The sequence below is a fragment of the Cladophialophora psammophila genome (assembly GCF_000585535.1).
Source record: "Cladophialophora psammophila CBS 110553 chromosome Unknown aczJe-supercont1.10, whole genome shotgun sequence".
Classification (NCBI taxonomy): domain Eukaryota; kingdom Fungi; phylum Ascomycota; class Eurotiomycetes; order Chaetothyriales; family Herpotrichiellaceae; genus Cladophialophora; species Cladophialophora psammophila.
In genome coordinates, this window is record NW_006912931.1 from 249,900 (window position 1) to 267,498 (window position 17,599).

General features: G+C 51.6%; 5 protein-coding genes across 5 annotated transcripts; 3 read left to right on the plus strand and 2 right to left on the minus strand.

Annotated features, from left to right (window-relative positions):
- Positions 1 to 545: 545 nt before the first annotated feature.
- On the plus strand, positions 546 to 1,088 carry A1O5_06804 (uncharacterized protein; the record flags this gene model as incomplete). Its single annotated transcript, XM_007747395.1, has 1 exon — positions 546 to 1,088. The coding sequence occupies one exon, from the start codon at positions 546 to 548 to the stop codon at positions 1,086 to 1,088; it is 543 nt and encodes a 180-aa protein (XP_007745585.1).
- A 276-nt stretch (positions 1,089 to 1,364) lies between these two features.
- On the minus strand, positions 1,365 to 2,431 carry A1O5_06805 (nicotinate-nucleotide diphosphorylase (carboxylating); the record flags this gene model as incomplete). Its single annotated transcript, XM_007747396.1, has 2 exons — positions 1,365 to 1,441; positions 1,594 to 2,431. 2 exons carry the CDS (start codon positions 2,429 to 2,431, stop codon positions 1,365 to 1,367), a joined length of 915 nt encoding a protein of 304 aa, XP_007745586.1.
- Positions 2,432 to 7,809: 5,378 nt separating this feature from the next.
- Positions 7,810 to 9,153, plus strand: A1O5_06806 (uncharacterized protein; the record flags this gene model as incomplete). The annotated part of the gene is made up of 5 exons (XM_007747397.1): positions 7,810 to 8,240; positions 8,291 to 8,413; positions 8,483 to 8,537; positions 8,584 to 8,703; positions 8,779 to 9,153. The coding sequence occupies 5 exons, from the start codon at positions 7,810 to 7,812 to the stop codon at positions 9,151 to 9,153; spliced, it is 1,104 nt and encodes a 367-aa protein (XP_007745587.1).
- Positions 9,154 to 10,499: 1,346 nt separating this feature from the next.
- Positions 10,500 to 11,657, plus strand: A1O5_06807 (uncharacterized protein; the record flags this gene model as incomplete). The annotated part of the gene is made up of 1 exon (XM_007747398.1): positions 10,500 to 11,657. The coding sequence occupies one exon, from the start codon at positions 10,500 to 10,502 to the stop codon at positions 11,655 to 11,657; it is 1,158 nt and encodes a 385-aa protein (XP_007745588.1).
- A 1,141-nt stretch (positions 11,658 to 12,798) lies between these two features.
- Positions 12,799 to 14,593, minus strand: A1O5_06808 (uncharacterized protein; the record flags this gene model as incomplete). Its single annotated transcript, XM_007747399.1, has 2 exons — positions 12,799 to 13,103; positions 13,165 to 14,593. The coding sequence occupies 2 exons, from the start codon at positions 14,591 to 14,593 to the stop codon at positions 12,799 to 12,801; spliced, it is 1,734 nt and encodes a 577-aa protein (XP_007745589.1).
- Positions 14,594 to 17,599: the final 3,006 nt, after the last annotated feature.

Sequence of the window (17,599 nt, forward strand, 5' to 3'; positions counted from 1 at the left end):
GCCACCTCACGCTTAGCAGACAGAATCATAGAGGAATTGAAAGCGAACTCCTGACGCCTGACGACAGAGTGGACGAGTTGCGGAGCTCGAGTACTTCGGGGGAAAAGAAATCTAGGCCACATTATCAACCCAAGAGGAAAGGAAGCAAGCTGGGTGGGATTTTCGATCCCCGGAACCGGGACGATCTGGGTCCGGCCGATGGTGGTGGGTGGTAACTTGATAAAGGTGGACAAACAACTGGACGAAACGGGGAGACGAACTGCAGCCTATTACATACATATGACATATGTACTCAGGGTATGACATCCTGCGGCATACAACATACAGCACTACTCTAGACGGAGGACCGGGCGCCCTTGGCCTATTTATTTGTTGCAGTTAATGCGTTTTGGAGAGGTGACTGACTCAGGCCAACCAACCGACGCAGCCTTCGACTGCCTGTTGACTACATACAGCCGTATACTTGATCATATATGTACTTGCGGACGCACACGACTCGCCACACGCACCCCGCCCACAGACATCAACAAAGCAAATTCAAAAGAATGTCCTCCACGCCCGTGTTCACCTCGGGGCGACTGTGTCTGAGCATCGTCGCCCTCGCCACCAGCGTCGGCTGCTACATGGCGGACTGGAACGAGACACACGTCAAGAACCCGCGGTGGCCGCCGCACGCGCGCTTCCACAACGGCCAGACCATGTCCATGGGCTTGTGTCTGGGCGTGCTCACGGCCTATTTCGCCTGGAGACCTGTTCTGGACCGCTACAACGCGGATGATGGGCGAACTACTACTAAGACTGGTAGGGAGGGCACGAGGATAGTAGAGACAGCACGGAGCGGGAGAGGCAGAGGTAGTATTGGAGGTATAGGTGAGAAGGAGAGCGTCACAATCTCTGCAGTGCTGGGGACTCTGTACTGGATCACCGGCCTCAGTGGGATCCTGTACCCCGGCACGAAATGGGTCGATCCCGAGTTTGGCGAAGGGGCACCGCAGGTGCCGCTTCTCGTGGGCCTAGCTGTCCTCGCTTGGTGCGGCTGGGGATTGGAGATGAGGCGGCTGGGCCAAGCCTGGGCTGGCGTAGATTAAGTGATGGAGGAGTGTATGTGGAGTGAAGAGGAGAGAGAAGGGAAGAGAGGGAAAGTCGTGCAGAGGCGGCACTATGAAAGAGCGGGGGGAAACAGACACTTGGACATGGATGATGTATGTAGAGGGCGTCGATCTGAGCTGGATGAGAGACCCTTCAAACATAGGAGAAAGCAAGAGGCGCGAGAGGGGAGCTGAAAGAGGACAAGGATTGCCACATTTGCCCAATTGAAGTAAATGAAGGAAGGGGACAAGGGTGGGTGAGAGGCCGGAAATCGTTTAATGATCGACTTTCAGGGAGAAATCTATATGTGGCACCCCCTGGTGGACGGCGCTCGTTGATATTATGTCGATATCTGCGATGAAACGATAGGGGCTTTGCGTTAGCCAAGATGTGAGCGGCAGAAGGGCAATCATCGTAAGGACTGAATGGAATCATCTCCCCTCACCCCATGGGACAGGAAAAGAAAAGACTGGGGCTTGCTTGACGCAAAAAGATCGAACTCACCGTTGTTGATATATTCTTTGACGTTGGCCTCAGTCAAACCACCACTGCTCTCCAGGAGCACATCTGCCCGGCCTCTGGACCTCCATCTCTCTTTCAGATTGCTCGCGGCTATCTTCAAGCCTTCGCCGTCAAAGTTGTCCAACATGACCACGTCCGCACCCGCTTCGATGGCTTCATCCGCCTCTGCCTCGCTCTGCACCTCGACTTCGATCTTCAGCGCGAAGCCTCCCACCGCACGAGCCGCCTTGACCGCGTTGGTGATGGATCCTTTCGACCAGATGTGATTGTCCTTGAGCATGATCATGCTCGACAGGTCGTGACGGTGGCCGTCGATGCCGCCGACCAACATGCCATACTTCTCCACGAGCCGGAATCCCGGTGTGGTTTTCCGCGTGCCTGCTAAGATGCCTGTGTAGCCCGCTCCACGCACCAGTTGGAGCATTTTTTGCGACCGGGTCGCCACGCCGCTGCATCGTGCCAGTGTGTTCAGCGCGACTCTTTCTCCCAGGAGAAGTTTCCTGGTGGGTCCCTTGACGGTGGCGACCTTGATCTTTCCGCCGGCCTGTTTGGGGTCGAGATATGTTCCCTCGTCGTAATGCCATTCCACGGCACAGTCGAGTTGTCGAAACACCTCGTCGAAAAAGGGCACGCCGGCGAGTACCCCGGCGGACTTACACAGTAGTTGCGCGCTACGTGGTTCTGATCCCACGACGAAGCCGCCGTAGTCGAATGAGGGGGCATCTTCGGCCAGCCAGGTGGTGACTTGGGTGATGAAGTGGGAGGGCAGGAGATCGGCGAGGGTGCCGTGGTGGGATAAGGGAGGGGAGGATGTCGACATGGTCGTATTTTGCCAGCTATTACCAAACAATATCTGGTCTAGAATTTGCAGAGAGGGGATTATTTTGGGAGGCTCCCTATTTGATCTGCAGGAAGCGCATGTGCATCTTCTGATGTAGTAAATTGTAGTAAAATACGGCATGAGCTACAAAGTCGTGTTTGTATGAACCCCGCATATGAGTGGGGAAGACCTCGAGGCCTCAGAGCCTTGCCAAGCAAGTAAGGCTACGTACCAGCCTTGCCGGAGTTGGGCCACAAAGCTCTATTCCCTTTACGCTCTCTTTGGGGGGGAAGATAAGATCTGACCTCTGCAACTTGTGTTGAGTAGGGTTTGCAGTTCCGTCTGAAGCAAAATGAAATTTTCTCATCTTGCCGTTGCATTTTACCGAGTATTTCGGTCGGCATTGTTGGGTGGCCTTCGTACCGGGTATACCTCCCGGTCAAGTGTGATACATGCGGTGGTCTCGTAAGCTTACCTAGGTAGTGTCCAATCTCAACATTCAAACTCTATGATGACGCCCCTAACTTGAATGTCCCTGGTTCAATACTCACACGGTGCTTATATATCCCTCAGAACTGTGGCATTCCTGGATAGCGATAGGTACACTTAGTCACCTAGTTAGTGTGTTTCGGCGGGGTCTACCGCCTCATTGTTTCGAATGTCGTTTGTATAGTCGACTCTGGCGGGCAAAAAGGGCGCTGTATCTGAAAGCCCCTCTCTTTTCGACATGATCTACCGGCAACCCTCTGTCAGACACATGGCTTTGCGACAAATCACGACCTAGCTCTAGACGGAATGTATGCATGTATGAATGTGCGTTACGTAGAGTTTCATCGTTCGCACAAAGGGGAAGGCTCAGTACTGAGTAGATGCCCGAAGGCAGGGAAACTCAATCTTTGTCGGGGACGGAGGAGGTTGCGAGTCGATAACACCGGTCTGTTGACGAGGAATAAATTGATGTTTCCAGGAGCATGAACGGCTTGTGGCGTCACAGCTTCATGGCCTTGATGATTAGCAAGAGCAGTTCATCGGCTCTGCGACTGCATCGAGGACATCCGAAAGATCAAAGCTGGTTATTGATGACCACAAGAGACATACACGGTGCATTCGTTTCTGGGATGGGGTCACGTCGAATGGTCGACGAAAGTATTCGGACTCTGATATTGTACCGGCCTCCAGCAGAGATCCTCAACGCTGTATAGAAAGTCTCGGTTGGAAAGGCGCTTCACAGCTAAGGCATTTGGCTTAGCATGGAGATGAGACGTTCATATCTTAGGCCGAAGACATAGCGTCTGGGTTGATGAGTGACTTTGCCAGCGATCAGACGCACAGTTTATTGCATTGACACTAGCACCGCATCTGATTTGACGGCTGTCATATCGAACTTGACATATAAGAATGGCACATTACCAAAATCCTCTGCTTCTTAGAGGCTTGGCTTTGCATATGTCGTACTGCTGCTCCAGGCTTCAGTCTCGCTCCGTTGCCCTCTGAGTTGCAGTTGCTCACATGCGCTGCTTCCTCAGCGTTGAACTGGCGGAGCATCGAGCCACCTCATTGGCACACGTTGAAGGCCGGTATATGCTGTGAAAGACTTTTGTATTGGTGTCAATCTTCGCTTTGGCCATCCAGTGTACAACTCACTCCTCCCCCGGGGTGGATTACACTCCCACAAAGAAAGGGCGCCCACATCCAGCCCGAGGTAGGGTGATCTACGAGATCCAATTGGCGCCAAAGCTGGGCAGAGAGTTCCAAAATCAACGTGGCAGAAGGCTGTGGACTGGCCCTTTCGACGGTGAGAGTCTCAAAAACTGTTCGGGCTCGCCTAGAACAAAATTGGCTATCAGTTCCGCAACACCAGGGCACCACCAAAACAAACAGGCCCCGCTCCAAAATGGAATTCCTTAGGTAGAAAAGCCATGCGTGGAGCCACGCTGGTCGTAATGCAGCATGTTTAGGACGAATGAAGCAGATGACGGGGATTGTGTGCATACTTCCATTTGGGGCGAGGTGGCTAGCACACCGCCTTCCGCGGCAAATGACACGACAGCAGCGATGAATGTGCAGGACCCACGGCTTGAGTCATGCGAGACTTCCCCTCTTTAATGACGTCGCCGAAGTCCAGCTGAGATATAGTCAACTGTTGCAATCTGAGCCCCGACAGTTCCAAGATATCGAGGAGGTGGATTCATCGCAGAGACTTTGTGGCATATGCCCGGAAACAGGCCAGGATCATTCAGTTGGAACTTGCATCGATGCACCAATCAGCATTGTCGGTTCTCTGGTGCTTTTTTTCGGCAGTCTCTGAAGATGTAAATGTCTACAGTCATGTGGATACGCCTTTTCAGACTCTTTTTCGGGGAAGGAGGATAACGAGTCTGCTGGCAGCGCCAAGGGCCAATAAAAAGGAAGCTCGATGGATCCAACCATTGGATCGTCGTAATCCGTCCGTTGGGGACACAGTGCAAAGGTTGCTGGGGCAGTGATTGAGTCGTTGTACTGACTGTGGAACAACCATGTCTGCTGGGAAGGTGTCTGTGGATTACCTCCCCTCTCCGCAAGCACGGATCAACTTCCGATTAGCGAACGCAAAAAGAGGTGGCTACAACAGCATTTCATTGACGGACTCGTGGTTACTTTCCTCAGGGCTGCAAGCAAGCAACAGGCGCGGAGGTCGTGTTTGCAAAGACTGAAAGAGTAGGGGAAGAAATATAGTATCAGGCTGAGACGGTGGCTTGCCTGACGGGCTGAGGTTTGGAGATCCGGGAGGAGAGATCCTTGAAATGGCCACGCTGCGTGACGAGGAGAGCCCCGAAGCGTGCTGTACCAAATCAAGCCACTGGCACTTACGGATGTCAATGGCCTGATTCGCGCAGAGCCAACCAATCCTGATGATCATTTCCCACCAGGAGAGGGAAAGCGGGCCAACTGTGTAACAAGATTTCGGTTCACTGCTGGCGATACTCTCGCCGCGGGTGATATCCACGTGGCAGGCATCAGTAGCGATGCCGGGTCGGTCTATCGATTGGGTGAAAAACCACAAGACCACTGCTTGCAATTAGTAGCCCATGGAAATTCTTGTTTGCTATCGACATTTGGCGTGCTGAATGCAAGGCTTGCCACCTCGTGTGCGTTGAAAGGAGTTATTTTGATGCATTCTTGTGTGGGTCGACCCAAGATCCGAAGGCATCATCAGGTGTGCTGCAAATTGCAGAAGCGGAGGTTGCTTGTCTCTGACTCAACCAGTGGTTGATGGTTTGAGCAGCAAACAAAAGCGATCAGGCCATTGGCCGGACATGGGGAACCCAGACCCAGACCCAGCGAGCCAGCTCCAAAGACAGGGGATCAGCGTGTAGCTAGTTGGGGGTGAGAGCCGGCATGCATGCATGCAGAGGCTGAAGGGAATGCGTCAATCATCGGAGATGATCAGGACTGACTTTCTATTACTGCAGTCCGCCTTGTTTGGTCTAGACACGAATTTGGGGGCAGGCACAGCGGCTTTTGGCTGTTCAAGTTGGGGGGTGGTGTGGATCAGATGGGCAGGGCATATCTCAGCACGGCTGCAGTCCTCATACGGGACTGAGCAGATAATGTACTTCGGCTGAATGCAGGGCGACATGAGATGTTGACAGAGGGGCCGTTGTGTGTTGTGTTCAGGAGAAGGTGTACTTGGTAGGTGGGAAGGGAAGAGAGACAAGGCGTTCACACCAGTTAGCATAGCACGTGACATACTCAATCACGTGAACCAGGCTCTTCGTAGGGTCCTCTTCCTCTCGGTCAGTCCCTCACTACCTTACTCCCTCAGACCCTGCAAATAGCAAACAAATATTCGGTGCCATCGTCTGCCTACACACCAGCCCGTTCCATGGACCTGTCCCAATTGCTTCGTGTTTGCTGCTGCTTCTGTTGCTTGTGCCCGCTCCTGCTCAATGGTGTCGGCTAGGTTGTGGCTTCAGATTGCCCGGGATGCGATCCTGAGGTTGCCTGGGACTTCGCCTCTTTCAAGGTCTCACAGACCAGTGGACACCCCTGTCCGGTGCGATCACCATGTCTCGGAAAGAGAACCTGGGAACCCAGAGATCGAACTCGACGGTCCGGGCGTCTCGTTGACCTACAGGTACCTCGACGAGAACAGGGGCATCCTTCTCATGCGCCTGATCCCCTCAGGGAGCAAACCGTTGAATTTATGCATATCTGCATGCTCCTATCCACTCAAGAGAAATAGCGAAATTCGGTTCGAGCAACTGAAGGGGATGTCGCCTCAGAGTCCGACACTCCGGTCAACACACACCTGCTGTTTCCGGAGTCCAGACACTCTCATTCAGCGTTGTTTTTGTACCAGGAAGCCCTTTCCTCGAATTGCCACTAAATGGAACAAAAGACATTCCTCTGGCTGCCCTATGGCTCTTCCAAAACCACTCACATCTCTCAACCTCTCAAACGCACCTATGATGTGCATATAGCCAGCCACGGGTACCAGGGAAACGATCACGGCACGATCCGAAGATGGACTGGGAGATAAAAAACCTCGAGAAGGAGGAGGAGGCCGAGACGAGTGGGAAGACGAGTGGGAACGCAACGGAACCCAATCAGGTCTGCAGGCGAGTGACCAAGCATGCCACTTTTGCTGCTGCCAGCGCCTCGTTCTCTCCCATATGCGTCCTACTCGAGACCCTTTTCCTTGCCTTCTCTGTTTTGCCATCTTCGCCCTGCCCACCCCCCCGCCCTGCTCCTTGATCCTTCTCGTTTTCCAGCCAGACCTAAGTCTTTGTCTGCCCTTGCTTCCTTCTCCTCCTATCTCCACACCAGCACGATGATGGGCCTCTTATCCCAGTTAGGCGGGTAGGTGTCCAACACATTGCTTTTGCCGCTAACTTCTTCTAGGTTGTCCTCTGTCTCGAATATCAACTACGCATCTTGCCGTGGTCTTCCTTCAACATCTTATCTCACCTTTTGCTTTATTTTGGAGCCCATATGAGAAACCAGACAAGCATTTTGTCTTAAATTCTTGAACTGTCAATCACCTTCTGTCGGCTGCTTCTCTCTTTTCTGCCCATCAGCAGGCTGACGTAGCTTTTGTGCTCGTCTAACTACATTCTTCCACGCTCTTTCTCTCGCATCCAGTCGCTCAAGGTATCCAGAACGTACTTAACAACAAGGGAAAGCCAACAGCAGCGTCGACGAGCATCGAACTTGTCATATTCCTTCCTTTTTGACAGCCGTGACAGATTTTGTGGTCTGAAAGCTGGGTCTGTATTCATCCGTTGCGATCTCGTTTGACTGGCCTTTTATCAATTGTCGCACTTCCGAGAATGACCGACTATGCGCCACGAAGCAGTCAGGATTACAATTCCTTCTTTCAAAGTCCGCACGTCGCCATGTCGCATTATTCCAACGCGAACGGTCTCAACTACCACCTCTACAGCCATGGTCAAGTTCAGTATCAGACCGTCAACGCGCCATGTTCAACGTACTCACCAACCTATGCACCAGGCCAAGGAACGTCGACAGCTCCTCTCTATATGCCTCCCACCTCTGGACCGCACCCCCATTATTCATTTGTGAGCCCGCGGGTTCCTACACTTCCTTCTCAGTCTCGCGCGTTCCCACCGAATTCCTACTACGCTCCATCCGCGGCCCATCGCACCACTTCACATCATCAGCGACTCGCTCCTCCACGAGACTACATCTCAATGGACGGCACAGAATGTCAGGACTCCCCAAATGAAGACACAATGCTCTCAGAACCTGTTCTACCACCCCTAGAAGGCTATCCGGATGTCCACGAGTTTGACGCGCTGATGAAACGGTAAATACAAACTTCCCTGCTAGCGAGTGTCGCTAATCTGCTATCTGTAGTTATGTCCAAGACTTGTCACCCAAGAAGCAAGACAAAGCTCTTATTCATGCCCGAAGGGCTGCCAACATCAAGCACGTACTCATTGACAAGAAAACAACTGCCATCGAGTCGGCACAATTCAGGTCGGTCACCATTCTGCTCGGAGGGGCTTGCTGTGTTTCAAGCTCGATAGGAAGCTGACAGCACATCAGGTTTTGGGTGAAGAAAATGTTTACATTACAACCGAATGACACGAAAGTTCCAGAGGTGAGCCAGTGCGCCTGTTTCAACAGCCGCTTCTAACACAGCTCAGCATTTGAAAAAGATTTGTCATGAAGGAAAACCAGTGGCGGTGCGGGAAAAGTTGTTCAAGATCCTGACCAAAGCACACAAGCAATGCCAGCACGGTGGCAGGGACAAGACATCCGCTCAGGTCAGGAAAGTGTATTCATGGTTCGACTCACCAGCTCCGTTCATGATTAAAGGGAGACTGATCAATATGGCCTAGGGTACCCAAAGAACTCATCTCAAGATTCGTCAAACTATGTCCCACATGTCAAGTCAGACGAGGGACCAGTCGCAACTCGCCTCCAGAGTCAGTAAAAAGCCCCGAGACGAACACGGAACCATACTCGCCGGAGGCACTCTCAGCAGCTGGTTCAAGGAAGAGTTCTACAGTGAGTCGGCAGACCACAGTGAGCGCGGGCTTGCCTTTGCAAACAGCGGGCTTCAAAACGAGCTCAACCTTTCAACAGCAGAACCGCTGGATGACGCCGTTGCAATCTCATTCAGAGACCAATCACGTCTCACCGGCCATGACACATACCTCTCTCAATCGTCACGACTCCTACAACACAGCTCCACCTATGTCGTTGAACTGTAACAATGCCAGCTCACCGGGTCTGACTTTCTCGGCTGTCAATAATTTCGGAAATGCTACTGGAAATCCACCTGCCTATACTTCATCCCTGCTGCCTCAATCTGTGCTTGGCAATGCACCAACAGAAACAGCATATGGAATCAAGGTTGAACATTATATTTGACCCCTCGACTGTGCTGTGCACTAATAATCTGACCGGAAAGCCAGCATATTCGCCTGTGTTCTTTACAATATACAAGGATTCATGCAGAGCATATGGCGTGTGGCTTTGCGCAACGATACGACAACACGACACGTCTCACGAATGTGTTCCTCCCCGAAATTCACCTGGACTCAATATTACTCTTTGGCTGCCACAGGGCTCGAGGCGCCCATTTTCTTAGGCTCGGTTTGCGCAAACTTACTGGTTGATTTTACAGTTTCATTTTCATCCGTCCGGTTTGGGTCGGCAGGAATGACAGTTACAGAAAAGTCTTGCCACTTATATAACGATGAACGAGCAGCACTTCAAGCTTTGCGGGACGATCGGGATATCTATTGTCCTAAGACCCTTCAGGTGCTGACATTTTTCGGGCTCTCATTCCTATGCCCCTTTCCTACAGCGGCCCATGAAGCACAAACGCGATGCTCTGGGAAGAGAATGTGCCGAATAGATGAGGAGAGAATTAGATAGAAAAGAGAAGGTGACTTCTATGGTCGCCAGGTGCCTGATCATCTTTGTTTGACTGGGCCGGAGCTCTGTCGACGGCGATCTTTATGGACTGGGTATAACGTAGTTCATTCGACAGAGGATTAAGACCAAACTGGTGCTCTGCACCATGAATCAAGTTGATATAAATCGAGCCTCTGGAGCCTAGTCGTGATTTCTCAGGCAGGCTATTTCTCTCCCGAATGTTGGAAGCAAAACCAAACACTCCGCTCACTTCTGGCCAAAGAGCATCGAAATTCATCTGTCGACCCCTCGTGTACCTCAATCAAACACGCGAGGCAGCTGACGACCACGGCTATTTGAAAATGTTAAGCAAGTAGGAATACTAGAATCTCTTAGTGAGACACTAAGGAGTGATGCAAGCTTGGTTGTATTAGTGATGGAGCTCTGGTCCGGGCGAACCATCCGCCAGCTGGCGAACCATTTCTTCTCAGCCTTGTCGCCCGAAGTTTACTCTCAACCGGGTCCCCGTGCCAGTAGAAGCATTGTTCGTCCAAAACTTTAATTCCGAACCAGGTCTTCATGCCAGTGGAAACACTATATAACAGTGGTGCCCCCGAAGATATTTGCTCCTCTTCACAGAACGACAAGTTCCGACATTAAATTCCCTCCAAGTCTGCCATCCAGGTTACAAGACACCATGGGCAACGCATATTCTTGGATCCGGGCGATTGCCTGGGCGAAGGAGCATTGGTATCATGCTGCAGTCACCGGTAGCGTTGTGGGTCTCACCGGCTCGTTTTCGGCCGCGATGGCATGCGGCGTCTTTCGCGCATGTGACGACGATCCTTGTGGAACGCCCAACAAGAAAAGTCCTTTCGGTAAACCGGCTTGCGACATGTGGGAACATGGCGGAGAAGATATGTTGCCTCTAAGAAGAAGGGACGGAGGAGGTACGACGGTCACAGTGATAAATGGCATGAGGGGCTTTGGCTATGACTACGACTACGGCGAGGTCCCCGGAGTCAGCATCTACAACGGTAATAATGTCGACGGAGAAGTATTACATTTGCTCGACAAGGGCGAGGATGAGCTCACCATCACGATTCCGGGTTCCAGTCTGCCAGACTGGATCTATATCACCAACGCCGGCAAGGCGCCCATGTGCATAGCAGGCGTACGGTTGACGGCGCCCGATGGATCCGAAATCACCATGACTGGTAACCTGGGGAGAATCTGTGGTGCAGATTACTACGAATCAGCCGTGACGGTCATCGCCAACGCTGAAGGGAAAGCGGCGTCCTGTGTCTGGATCGACCGGCACAAATCGAACGGTCTTCGCCTAGCAGGCATCAGCTTCAACCTGCAGACCGACGAGCAGGAGCTGGAATCCTCCAATCTTACGTCAGTGGAAGACTTGTGCCGAATTCCATTCATCATGTTACAGGATGCCCAACCTGCTCTATCACGGCGGCAACTGATAATACCGACGCTCAACGTCACTTACACTGATGTCACGGCTGAGTTCGAACGCTCCTTTGATATGGCGCTTGTCAAGAGCAACTTGGACCTTTCAAGTGCAGTACGCATGTGCGAGGCAGAGCACACCAAGGGACCGCATTTCGTGAGTCTTGCCGAGGGACTTTACTGTGACACGACAACGAGAAGGCTTTATCGTGTCTGCGACCACCGTCATCGCCAGGGGATCTGCTTCGACACAGACCGGGACGAACTTGTGCAAATAGGAGGTGATGGTTCTCCTTTTCAGTTCGAGAATGTTGTACGCGATCTAAGCAGCCAGACGCCGGGGCGAGTCAAAGTGCTGAAGACGTTCCGGCATGTTGACGTCTGGGGTTAATACTGAATACATACCTATATTACTCAAGAACGAAAAACCTTCATTGCCATATACTGTTTGATTCCAGGAGGTGGGCGAAGGCTGCCTTAGCCTGAGGTCCCACTGAGCCTTTTGCTGAACATCACTGAGCGCTCCTCGAGCACTTCCTAAACAAGACACCGGGGGCTACATCAAGCTCTCTAGAAATCGAATGTACCTGCCTCTCGGCCGGGCATCTATTTCAAACGGGAGTGTAATAGATTCCCTGCCCTTGCGTTTCTGCTTAGATTTCCCTGTAGCCCCCCTCGGGTGCTTCTTGTAACTAGTGATTGTGACGGTGTTTACGTTGTGCTGCAGTGCACACACTCAGGAATAGGTAGATGGCACCAAAAAGCCATGGAATTCATAATACTCTGTTCCCTCTGTTGAATGGCACACTGCCAGCACTGTGAACTGTTCCGCACTCCTCCTGCCAGCCCATTTTGGTTTGACATGTGACTGACAACTCTCCCCCCCTGCTACCGCTCTACCAGCCCAGCACAGCACAGCCACTTTGCCTTGTTACACTATAAGGAATTAAAAAGAGAATAACAATAGTAAAAAGAAAGCAGCCTACCTATACCGAGTACTATAATATTGAATCCACACTTTGCATAATACTTTCCATCCATCTCTTAAACTCCCACGCTGGCGCCCCTGTCCCACTTAAGACGTTACTGGATGGGAAGGTGTGCCGAGGGCTATTTCGTCTATATCTTATTTGAGTCCTCAGACCCGATATCGGGGCTGCGCCCTGATTGGCTAGGCTGCGTGCTAAAGCGCCGGCCAATCACAAAAGATTCAAAGAATCTCACGAAGGTGTTCTGCGGAGCAAAACAGTGGGCCCTGCCCGCTTAAGGCAACTGAGCCAATGGGTCTGAGAGCTGAGACAAGACAAAAGACAACTCTACCCACTCATTGCCCTCCTCTTTTCTCTCCCTCAGAGACAGCTTACCAACAAACAGATAGCTACCCTAGCTAGTTATTGATTGAGCTATCACAGCCAATTCCTTTCCATTGCGGCGTCCCTTTCTCGCCTGTTCCTTTCATTTGAGATACGACAGCCCCATTACGTATTACGGAGGGCCAATAATACGGTTGGGACCAGCCTCCACTAAACAACCTATTCAGCCTCCTTCGCTGGCCCATTTGGCTCATTTCCAATCACGACGACGTGCCGACGACGCATCGTCTCTAGCACCTTAGCTGCTTCGGAAGCATACTTGCACTGGGAGCGTATCTGCGGCCCGTACTTGTGGAACAGAAACGGGAAAGGCAGGCACCCAAGCACCAGGAACGCAGGAATGGAGCTCGCCCATTGATTCCCGAGGTTCTCGTACATTTGGGTGGTAAACAGCGGAAACGCGGTGCCGAACAAGGACCGAAGCGCTGAGTTGGCCGCCAGCACAGAAGCAGCATAGACGACATCTGTGCACGGGTGAGCATGTGCATTGTTGCAGAGGATCACGAGGCAAGGATCAAAACGTACAAGAGTCGACCAGATAGCTCATCAGCGAGATGAAGACCATGACAAGTCCACATGAGAAAAACATGGCGCCGATAATGGGCACGATCCAGTGCACCGACGGATACGTCGTCCACGCAAACAGAAACAGACCAATCGGCAAGACAATAGAGCCTGCCATGGCCGTACCCAGTCTAGCTTCTGGCTCGACTGCGCATCCCTCTGCCTCGGCCGCCGCGCACAGGCGCACGTAGCGCTTGTTGTCCACGCCGGTCGCCAGCGTGGCAAGACAGACGCCAATGGCGACGCCGACAAATGGAAGTCCGGCGGTGCCCTGGCTCCAGCCTCGAGCAACATGGAAGACGATGGGAAACCCGGCAAAGAACATGTACAGTGTGCCGTAGACGATAGAGATGTACAGCGACGCCAGCAAGACAATGGGTTCGCGGAACAGAAGGATCCAGGGGCGCGTGAAAGCGACCGGGAGCTCCTGCGAGAGTGTCTTGGGCAGCTGTCCCGCATCGAGCCTTGACACATATACGCTTCGTGTCATCCGGGAGAGGGCCTTGGCTCGACATCGCGTGTTTCGCGGCTGGCCAGCATCGTGGCAATCCAGATCACACCGCCCAGTATGGCGATCAAACCGAGAATCTAGCGCCAGCCCTGGGTCTCGCCAAGAAAACCACCGGCAACGGGCCCTGAACAAAAGAATTTTGATAAGAATCAGCAAGTGTACAAGGGCAACAACGGCAAAATGGGCGGCATGGAACAAGGACATCCACCGCCTACCAAGTGCAGGCCCCAGAAAGGGAGCCGTGGCAAACAATCCCGTCGCCAGTCCGCGCTCCGCCTTGCTGAACATGTCGGCAATGACGCCCCCGACATTCGCCATCGACGACGAGCCAAACGCGCTCGCAAAGAAGCGAAGAACCAGCAAGGCCGTGATGTTGGGCGCGCACGCTGCCGCCACGCTGAACGCCGTGTACGTCGTGTACGTCGTGTACGAAATCACAAAGATGGACTGGCGCCCGTACACCTCCGACAGAGGTGCCCCGATCAGCGGTCCCAGGGCGAATCCCAACACGAAGAGCGGCAAGCCCAGTGTTGCCACCTCCTCGGACACGTCAAAGCGCTGCATGACGCCTTCGATGCCGCTGACGTACACCGAGCTGGCAAAGGTCACCGCAAACGTGGACAGGGACTGGAGAATGGCAATGGCCCATTTTCGCCCCTCGGAAAAATCCATGGCGTCTTGGCGGCCGTTGTGCAGGTAATCGACAATGTAGGGGTCGTCGTCTGTGCCGTTGCCGGCGTAATTCTGGTTGTAGACATCGTCGTCGAGGTACGTGCAGAGGAGAAGAGATCGGATCCAGGACATGCGTCGGGAGGAGTCCTTGACTCGCTGGGGGGCGTCGTCGTCGTCGGAGACAGTGGGCTCGGGAAGGAGGGCCATGATGAGAACGACAGGAAGGACAGGAAGACCTGTGTCAAGATTCAAGATGCGGACGGAGGAGAACCAATGAGTTTTCATGCTTGGCTATCTTGTCACGGTGAGTAGAGAGTCGTGCTCGCGGTTATATAACTCACCTAGGAAGTTTGGATTCGGAGTTTCAGCGTGAGCAATATTGGCGAGAAACAGAAGCCCGCGGCATTATCTACGGAATTATAAAATTTTCTTCTTCGCATAGCAAAGTTGGGCGATGCTCGCCGAATACGACGTCAAAATCCACCGTAAAATGAGATTCCATCATTTTGTAAAGATTGTATCAGAGGACGTCATCTCTGCATGGCGTATCTCCGACATCTGTGCTCGGTACTAACATGGATTTTTCTCCTGAGCTTAACGTGTTTCTAATTAGGGAGGACCGTAGTTGCTCCTGCGTGATTCTCTGCGAAGAATTTGCGATACAATGACTATGTTATATCGATGTCGGACCCGTACTCTAAGTGGCCTGCTGGCTGAGTCCTACATTGCCGAAATTTTTACCCTGTGAGATACCGCCATGGTTCCACATCGTTTGAGGATTGACGGATGAATTCTGAAGATCTAGCGCATGTTCTCCATCGAAACCTTCTAGCACAACCCGATCCTCGATTAAAGGATCAAAAACATTAACTGAACTGGCATCCATGCCCGGTGATATTAGTTGTGTACAGAGAATTGTGATGTCCAATGACTTGAGCTTGAAGAATGTGACCTACAAGCAACCAACCTCAATTAATGACGATACTGGACAGTGCTGTAAAACTGTATTTCAGACATCCTACGGTATTGATTACCGGAATCGTTGGCGGTATAGTCTGCCGAGCCTCCCGAGATAGTGGTTCACAATACTATTTCGCGCCTTCTCTGGACTTCGTCATCTGACTAGGCTCCTAGGTGGTGCAAGAACCCTTAAAAAGGGCTAGGTGTTGTTTCTTTTCTTTCTCCTGTAGAACCTCATAACACGGTGGTTTACGATATTAGTTAATTCACACCATGTTACCGTAGAAATAGCATCATCAACCACTATTTTTCATGGCCTATTGGAAGGGAATCACCGATGGACCCTGGCCGCTCGATGATGAAAAATATCTGAAACGGTCGACAGCCTGAAGGACGGGAGTGGTAATCTCTCCGTATTATCATCACTGAGCCTAGCAGATACCAGAAAGCACATTTTACGACCTCGCGTTGCATGCTCTTCCTCCAGTCAACGACAGAGAAAGGCAGACCTCCGAAGAAGCGCGGTCGTCGAGCCAGGAGGAGTCGACCATTCAGAGAGCCAAGTGCTCCCACTCGAGTCATTGAGCGGCGTTATCTTGACAATCTCAATAGTAGAGACTGAGACGTTTGGGCCTGTGGAGGTTTGGGGGATAGAAAGGATTGAGGTTACGGGGGAGTGGGTGCGGGAGAAGGAGGGGAGGGGCGTTATGAGGGCTAGTTGCTTAGACGGGTGGTATGGGTGGTGATGGGAGGCCATGAAGAGGGCATTGTGTTGATTTATGATGGGTAGTGAGATATGCGGTGTGATTGTTGCTGTTGGAGGTCTTGTTGACGAGAGAGACGTCTATGTATAGGCTGTGCGGGAAAATGGAATCGGGAGCTGCCTGCTTCTGCCTGTTGGACCTAGCCCGATTAGGCTATGGAAGATACCTCTTGGCGATGTTGCACAGGCTGGTATTTAAGCCTCTTCCGTCACGGATCGAGCTCTTTTCCTCAATCAATCAACTTACTGAACCCCCAGATTGGTTCAACACCTCTCTGGCTTTCTAACCACTCGGTTCAGTCCTCAGCTGTTTACTGTAGCCTTCTACTCCGAAGTTGTCATCTGCCGCATGGCAGTGACAGTGGACCTGTACCCAGTAAAGAACAAGCTTTTGAAAAAGATCCGCTCAGGCCGCTCGAAACCAGTCATATCATTACTGCTGTTAGCTGAATCATGACGTCTACCCATCACCGGTCATCCGTATAGACGTGAAGGCATATAGCTTTAAGGACCAATGCCGCGTTAAGTGAATGCGATAAAAGCTCGAGGCAGGACATATTAGTAACCTTTTGCGCTAGAACCGTTCCTGACAACCGCCGAGAGTAGAGAGGGGCTTGTGAGGGCAACCGAGCTTAGGAGGAATAACAATCGATGAGAGCCTAGGGTTGGAAAGTAGCAGGGTCCTAATGCCGCACATCAGCAATTTTTCCCGCGACTCACAGCATTCTTATATGCCCAGGGAGCCCAGGGAGCCCACAGTCGCTCACAGCTCTTATATCTAGGCTATGAGCTCTTATAGACTATCTATTTTTAGTAACTTTTATAATATACTTATTATATAATATTATTAAATTTAAAAAGGTCTTTCCTATTTCGGAAATAAGGTTTACACTAAAAGCGGATAACTCGCTAAGTCTTTATCTTAGTGAATACTAACGCTATTAAGCTAATAATTTAAGATTTAGTTCGAAACCTTATATTTTATATATATCTACTTTAATTTTAGTATAATATAGTAATCTTTATTAGTACTAGTTTAACCGACTAGTATAATTATATATTCGTAAAGTTATAAATTATTATATTAGCCCAGGGCCCTCTTAGAGTAGCCCATGAGCTCTCTTAGAGTAGCCCAGCGAGCCCAGCGGTCTCATGGGCTGCGTAAGACGCAGACTTACCTTGACAGCCCAGGGCAGCCCAGGGCTCTCAGGGTCGCGCGGGAAAATTTGCCGATGCAGTGAGTGCGATAAGTTATCTTCTGGCAATCCTCTAGACTACAGTTAGCAAGGAGAAGGGGAATATGTTGCAATCGAGGGACGGAGTATTCATGTAGAAGGACTAAGTCGGTCTCCACCAGGTCCTCGAACAAAGACAGCGGAAAGCCATCTTTACTATACAAGAGAGCACCTAGAAGCAGCCAAATTATCCAGCCCGAGCACATTGGAATGGTGCAGACTAGGATCCACCCGTATCTCAGATGGATTCCATCG